This window comes from Trachypithecus francoisi, unplaced genomic scaffold (genome assembly GCF_009764315.1).
Source record: "Trachypithecus francoisi isolate TF-2019V2 unplaced genomic scaffold, Tfra_2.0 Lachesis_group4, whole genome shotgun sequence".
NCBI lineage: Eukaryota > Metazoa > Chordata > Mammalia > Primates > Cercopithecidae > Trachypithecus > Trachypithecus francoisi.
The window spans coordinates 145,623,160-145,630,675 of record NW_022681469.1 but is presented as its reverse complement, the minus strand read 5'-3'; the positions used below and the strand labels follow the sequence as shown (position 1 = coordinate 145,630,675).

At 53.3% G+C, this 7,516-nt stretch overlaps 1 protein-coding gene and 1 long non-coding RNA gene across 8 annotated transcripts in view; one reads left to right on the top strand and one right to left on the bottom strand.

Annotated features, from left to right (window-relative positions):
- Positions 1–336: 336 nt before the first annotated feature.
- Positions 337–6,022, bottom strand: LOC117073455. Its single transcript, XR_004433240.1, has 4 exons — positions 5,900–6,022; positions 2,364–2,421; positions 1,025–1,112; positions 337–372 (listed from the first exon to the last, which is right to left on the bottom strand). It is a non-coding gene; the product is annotated as an uncharacterized LOC117073455 (long non-coding RNA).
- Positions 6,007–7,516, top strand: part of COBL (cordon-bleu WH2 repeat protein) — a 323,275-nt gene continuing 321,765 nt past the window's right edge. For all 7 annotated transcript variants that reach the window (XM_033194347.1, XM_033194345.1, XM_033194341.1 and 4 more), the window contains exon 1: positions 6,007–6,514. In XM_033194347.1, the coding sequence (XP_033050238.1) occupies positions 6,474–6,514 (41 nt within the window). In that variant the 5' untranslated portion in view covers positions 6,007–6,473. The remainder of the gene's footprint in view (positions 6,515–7,516) is intronic.

The following is a 7,516-nucleotide window of genomic DNA, read 5'->3' as shown; positions in this document are numbered from 1 at the left end:
TGGTAATGGTTGCACAACTCTATGTACTAAAAACCACTGAATTGAGAGAGGTGAATTTGATGGCACGTGAATTATATCTTGATAAAAAGGAAGCTCTCAGGCCGAGTGCAGTGGCTCACACCTGTAATCCCAGCACTTTGGGAGGCTGAGGTGGGCGAATTATGATGTCAGGAGTTGGAGACCAGCCTGGCCAACATGGTAAAAACCACATCTCTACTAAAAATACAAAAAATTAGCTGGGTGTCGTGGTGAGTGCTTGCAATCCCAGGTACTCAGGAGGCTGAGGTAGAGAACCGCTTGAGGAGGCAGAGGTTGCAGTGAGACAAGATCGCGCCACTGCACTCCAGGCTGGGCGACAGAGTGAGACTTGGTCTCAAGAAGGAAAAAAAAAAAAAAAAGCACTCTACACAAATAATTCTTTCAGTTACTATTGTTAATGACCCAATGTAAAATATGTCCTGTTTAATAACGTGCCATTCTGAAAAGAAAGTTATTCAATCCTCGCCTTAATGCAAACTTGAGAATGTAATGGGGAGAGTGGAAGGCTGGATTTGTGGGGCCCCAGACCTTTTCTCAAGGGTCTCCTTGGCCTAAATTCAACAGCTCCTCACTGCAGACCCAAGTTCTTTCGCTCGTCCACAGCCACAGCTCCACAAAATGCCAAGCACTGTCTTCTGCTGGAGAATTTACATTTTCCCCTGGGGTTTTAGGAAACAGAGGGAAGGGTTTCTAGAGCTGAGGGTGCCTTGAGTACTGCAGCACACTGGCTGGAAAAGAGGACTTTGGATGCATGACTGTTCCACTCCCAAAAACAGTACCCCTAGTCACCCCCCGGCACCACCTTCGCCCAGCTCAGGTGACATGTACACCTGCCAGAGCGCAATGACCGGTGTTTGGCTCTTGTTTCTGCTTTAAGTTCTTTACAAGGGGCCAGGACTCTAGCTGCATGGCTGTGCAAGGAACTATGCACCAAAAGCAAGTGAACAAGTCTGAATAGTAAGAGTTATGTGGATCAATTGCTTACCAGCACTAGGTACCACTGCAAGAAATTTGCACACTTTATCCCATGTAATCCTCCCCTTGGGCCTGGTGAGTAGGCACTCTTCTTACCCCTGGAAGGCAGAACTACTGTTATACCATCAGTTGCTCACTTGTTGTAGTAAAGTCAGCTTTGAAAAGTTGCAACCGGCCGGGCGCATTGGTTCACGCCTGTAATCCTAGCACTTTGGGAGGCCGAGGTGGGTGGATCATGAGGTCAGGAATTCGAGACCAGCCTGGCCAACATGGCAAAACCCTGTCTCTACCAAAAATACAAAAAAAAAAAAAAAATTAGCCAGTCATGGTGGTGGATGCCTGTAGTCCAAGCTACTCAGGAGGCTGAGGCAGGAGAATCGCTTGAACCTGGCGGGTGGAGGTTGCAGTGAGCCAAGATCATGCCACTTCACTCCAGCCTGGGCAAAAGAGTGAGACATCATCTCAAAAAAAAAAAAAAAAAAAAAAAGAGCCAAAAAGGTTGCATCCGTAATAGTTTAGTTTCTAAATCTGTGTTAGACTGCGTGGGCTGCCATAACAAAATATCACAGACTGGGTGGCTTAAACAACAAACATTCATGTTCTAACAATTCTAGAGGCTGGAAGTCCATGATCAAGGTGCCACCAGGGTTAGTGAAGAAAGACAGAGGACTCTGTTGTCTTTTCCTCTCCCAATAAGGACACCAGCCCTATAGGATCAGGGCCCCACCCTTATGACCTCACTTAACCTTACTCACTTTTCTAAAGTTTCTATCTCTAATTACCCTTACACTGGTTACAGTTACAGTTTCTACTCTAATTACAGTTACATTCAACCTATGAATTTTGAGGGGAAACAATTCAGTCCATAACACATTGAAAATAAAGATCCTTTCCGTATCTAAATTTGCATTAATCATATGGTACGCTTTATTTATTTAAAAGGTCCTTAGGATTTTGTAAGATTCAGGCCCTTTGAAATCTGGATCCACCCCTGAATATTCCCATTTTTAGAGAGGACGACACTAAAGCCTAGAGAGAAGTAACTTGCTCTCGGCAATACCACCAGTGAGTGGAGGATCAGACCCGAAGATGCTCAGGGTGTTTGACCCTAAACCCTCGCTACTCAAAGTGTGCTCCCTGGGCCAGCAGTCTCCACTTCCCTGGGAAGTGTTAGAAAGGTAGACTCTCAGGACCCAGCTGGACTCGCTGCATCAGGAACTAAATCTTAATAACATCCCAAGAAGTCTCCATGTTTATGAAGCTCTGCTTTAAACTGGACTGTCTCCATCTGTGTCTTTGATTTCATTTTCCCTCCAGAAAGAGCAGCTGGTGTAACTGCAGGCACCCACCTCGCGTCATGGAGAGTTGAGCATACACCGATGGGGGCTGTTGAGACCCCAGGTATGCCTGGGAGGAGAGGTAGGAGCAAAGAAGGGGGATGGGTTTAGACCAAGGAGAGAATGTCCTTCAAGTAGCCTTACACTCTGGTCTCAGGGCAGCTCCTACTGCTTAGGGCAAGAGCTGATGCCACTGTAGTCCAGAGCTGTAGCCTGGGGCACCCATTACAGCCCATACCAGGACACAAGCATGGTGCCCTGGGACAAAGAGCAGCACTCAGCCGTGCTCTGTGGATGAAGGCACAAAGGTTCTGCTTTCATGCATGTGGGAAGGCAAATCGTGGAGAGCTGCAGTCTTGCTGCATCTTCTGTAACTCCCTGTTCAGTGACTTTACAACACCCTAGCTTGAAATCTGCCAAGGTGCGTTTACACTAGGAAAACTAGCAAAAGCTACAAATAGGGGCTCTTTTTTAAAAAAATAAAAAATGCCATTTTTAAGCATTTATCAGCACATCCCTGGATGTTTGCCACACTATAAAATATAGATGATTTAGTGATGGTCGACATCTGAAAAAGTGGCCAGGTGTGGTTGCTCACGCCTGTAATCCCAGCACTTTGGGAGGCTGACGTGGGTGGATCACTTGAGTTTGAGATCAGCCTGGCCAACAGGGTGAAACCCCATCTCTAATAAAAATACAAAAAATTAGTCAGGAGTGGTGGCAGGCTCCTGTAATCCTGGCTACTTGAGAGGCTGAGGCAGGAGAATCGCTTGAACACAAGAGGTGGAGGTTGCAGTGAGCCAAGATTGCACTGTCACACTCCAGCCTGGGCGACAGAATGACTCTCTCTCAAAAAAAAAAAAAAAAGTGACAGTTTTAATAAGGACATTTAAAAGCACGTGCAGGAAAGAGTCCATAAAGAACATCTTTCTCTTTGAGTTTCCCTAGTATGTGATTGCGCCATTTGCTCGCTGAAGGTCAGTAAGCACAGGAAAGAGCGCATTCCGCTCAGAGACATGTGGTAGGCCGATCTCGGTGACCCATCTTTTACAAGGCCCCGCTCAGCCCTTTGCTTTCAGCCCATCACCTATTCCTCTTTCTCACTGTCTGTCTGGAAGAGCTCAGCCCTGTCTGTTACTTCTGATTTCCTCGCCTAGCCCTCCCTGTGAGGTGGCCACATCCACACCACAGACAAAGGCTGGCATATAGTAGATGCTCAAAAATATCTGTTGAACTATACAATTTTGGAAAACAACTCCCCACAGTTGCATCTCTAGGGGCCCTTATCAGTCAGGGAAGTGTGGGTGGCAATATGCACAGAATCTGAGTCTCAGGTGCCGCCTGCCCACCCTCCCCCCCCGGCGCTGTGGCCCTCCCCACAATTGACACAAGTGATTGGCAGTCCTGGCCCATGTAGTCTCCAGGCCCTCGGCCACAGCGTGCAGCTCCTCCCTCTGGCAGCAAGTCTGACCCTTACTCTCTGTCTCATCGTGACAGCTCTAACCAGGCTTAACCCTCCACCTCATTTCTAGAAACCAGTTTCTGTTGGGTTTCTGAATAGATGTTTGGGAGCCTTCCAAGGATCTGAGGTTGTCCAGGCCTAGGGTCACCTGGGCCTTCTTCCTAGAAGAACAAGTTGCATCTTGGCCTTGAGGTGGCACGTCACCTCCTTCTCATTGTTTTCCTGGATGTTGAGGAGCTTATTCTTCACCATCCACCTGCTTCGGGCTTCCTGTTGCCATCTGTGCTCAGCATCTGAGACACTGGGTCACTCTGGGCTTCTTTTGCTCCATGTCCCCACCATACTTCCTTCTGCTGCCTCTGCCAGGTGCTTGGGGTATGTGTCACCTGTGAGGTAGACTTCTCCTTGGGGACTTCAATGGGGTCTGGCTCACATTGCCTAGTCTAGCTTTCAGCTCTGGCCCCTCCTGGGTAGCCCTTCCCATGGTGGTGTCCAGAGCAAGGAGGGGCTCCCCAGATTTTGGGAGAGACTCTCTAATACCCACACCCAAGGTGCAAGAAGAGATTCATTCATTCAGTGCACCCTTTGTTTACTGAACACTGACTCCACCCTGCTAGGCACTGCCCTAGATGCTGGGGGTGATAATTCAGTCAAACGACCAGCACTTGCTAAGATCACATTCTAGGGAGGAGAGCAATAGCAAACACATGAGCAAAATATATGTGGCATAGGATATGTATTTATGTTTTTCTATTCCATTTACATATAATGTATCTACCATGTTTATTTATAAGTTTGCATAAATACAAATTTTATGCATTCGTATAAACAACATGTTTATAAATATAACACATTACATGCAAATATCTTTATAAACTTACATTTAAATATAGATAATACACACATATATATACACACACAGTGACAAATGCTCAGAAGAAAATTAGGACAAGGCAGCAGTCAAGAGCTTGAGTGAGAGCTGCTTTTATTTTGCATTATGCGACAGGACCTCACTCCATTGTCCAGCTTGCCCCCCTCACCGCCCTCCCATAGCTGGGACTACAGGTGTGTGCCACCACTCTCCGCTAATTTTTTTATTTTGTAGAGAGTTATCCTATGTTGCACAGGCTGGTCTCCAACTCCTGGGCTCAAGCGCTCCTCCGGCCTTGGCCTCCCTGAGTGCTGGGGTTACAGGTGTAAGCCACTGTGCCATGCAGGGCGCTTTTTGACAGAGAGGCCAGGAAAGGCTCCTTGGGGAGACCATGGAATGAGAAGGACTTGCAGAAAGAGAACTGTGGAGCAGCATCGCAACCAGAGGCCCTGAGTCGGGAAAGTGCTCCACTCATGGGAGACTGGACGGCAGGGCAGTGAGTCCCAGGGCCACCTGGGGACTTAGGAATCCTTCTAGGTGGGAGCTAGGGAGCACCCAAGATCTGCCATCGGTGGGCTAGGGCTCACATTTTGCATCTAGGCTGGTCTGCCTCCTCCTTCAGTTAATGAGAAAGCAGGGGATCAGAAGGAGGAAGGGAGGCGCCGCAGGCCTCTGGACACCTCATCCAATGACAACATCGCAAGGGGATCATCACCCCCAACGCTGATCGCCGTGCAGGCTCGCTCGATCTGGCCTCTTGTTGGTCTTTTATTCGAGTCATTGAAACCATATGAAACTGCCACTTTTATAGGTCAGCCCATCATACCAACCAAGATCTTAGAGAGTGGAGGTGAAGTTCGGCAGATCAGGGACCTCTGGCTGACTTGCTCTGGGCCTGCGTGTGGCCGGCAGGACCTGCAAATCTGCCCGCCGGCCCGCACTGGAGTGGCAGGTTGTGCTACAGTAGCGCCCAGTGAATCAGGTTGGCAAACTTAAGCGTGCATTCACCTAGAGCGAGTGAGTTGTTAGCAAAGCGAGGCCGCGCTCCAGCCCGCAGTTTCTGATTCCGTGGGACCCGGTGGACCCCCCAAATCTGCATTTCTAACAAATTCCCGGGTGTTGCTGACGCTCCTGGTCGGGACTCCCACTTTGCGACCCCACGCACTAGACATTTGCTGCACGGATAAAGGTCGGAGAGCGGCGCCGGACACTCACTTCTCACCCTCCAACGTCAGTCCTCCCGCGCAGTTCTGCTCACCTCGCCCTCGCACGCCCTCCAGGCTCCAGGTGGTTCCCCTCCCCCAGCTCCGCCAGGGAGGCGCCGGCCCCGAGATTTCCCCCACTCTGCCCAGAGAGGGGCGCGCTCCCCGCCAGGGAGAAGCCCTCTGCCGCAGCCGCGAGTGTCGGTGCACGGCCCAGGTGCCGGGGGAGTCCTTACCCGGACGCTCGCCGCGGGCCGGGTCGGGGCTCGGAGCAGGCGGGGCGGGGCGGGGGCGGTGCTCTGGTGGGCGCGGCGGAGCCAGCCGGGCGGGGGCGCGGCGCACCTTGCTCCCGCCGCCCCCGCCCCGCGCCGCCGCCAGCCCCTCCCCGCGCTCCCGGCGCCCCCGCCCGTCAGAGACGGTTCCAGCCCCTTCCGTCCGCCCCGCTCCGCCGCTGTCCTCCGCCGGCCCGCGTGGGAGGACGATGGGTCAGCGCGGAAAAAGTGAATGAGGGCGGCAGCGGTGGCGGCCGCAGCCAGCGCCTGACTCGGCGGGGCCCGAGCACCGCCCGCTTCCCGGCCCCCGGCACCATGGACGCGCCGCGCGCTTCGGCGGCCAAGCCCCCGACCGGGTAAGCTGCCCCGCGGTCCGGCGTGGTGGAGCGGGGTCTTCCCTGGGGTCGGACGCCCGCGTCCGCACCGCGCGCTCCCGGGCAGGGCGCCCTCTCTGCTGTCCCAGCGGATGCTGGTAGTAGTGGTGGAGCAGGTGGTGCGGTGCTGGTGTTCGGTGCTGGTGTTGGGTGGTGGTGCGTGCTGTGTACTTTAGGCGCCCGGGTCGTTGCCCAGGTAACCGTGTCCGGCCGGGACCGGAGCGCACTTTTCGCGCGGGGTGGTTTGTATGCAGGCGTCCTTATGGGGTCCCCGCCAGCACAGCCCCTACTCAGCTCAGAGCTTTCCTCAGGCCCCCGAAGTGTTTGCCATAGAGGTGGAGCGGGGAGCGAAGGGACGCCCGGCCTTTGACTCCAGCCTCGTCCCTGCGGGCTTGCCTCTTGCCAGTGTTCCGACCAAGTCTTCCCTCTCCCGGCCACGGCGGCAGCCCCAGGGTCGGCTCTCCGGGTAGCGTGGAGGGGAGGGCTCCCCGGCTTCGCAGCCGCCCGGGCCCCGCGTTCTCGAGAGGTGTTCGGATTGCCCGGAGGGTTTCATGGCAGCAGCTCTCCCTCCCTGCCTTTATTCCAGGGTCTCTCCTGGCAGTGGAAGGGACGCCCTAGTGGGGCCAGGCCTGAGGCGCAGACATCCGTAGCGGACCCGCGAGTCTGGGGGCCCATCCCTGTCTTCGCGATTCGGCTTCTGCCTAAACCTCTCCGGGTTTCTGTTTGCCATCCCCACACCTTGCGTGCAAAGATTACACGTCACGTTCAGGATTTGACTCGCATAAAGAGTAATTTCCCTCATGCAGGACTAGCAGCCCTGCTCATTATCCAGACCCCGAGCCAGGTGGGCCGTGCCCATCCCTGCCAGCCGCGCAGGCTGGGCCGCGGGGTCGCGCTCAGTCCCCGCGTACTTTGTAGATTTCAGCGCGGCGTGCTGGGGACCTTCGACCTCGCTCACTTGCGTGGAGCAAACGTGTATGAGTC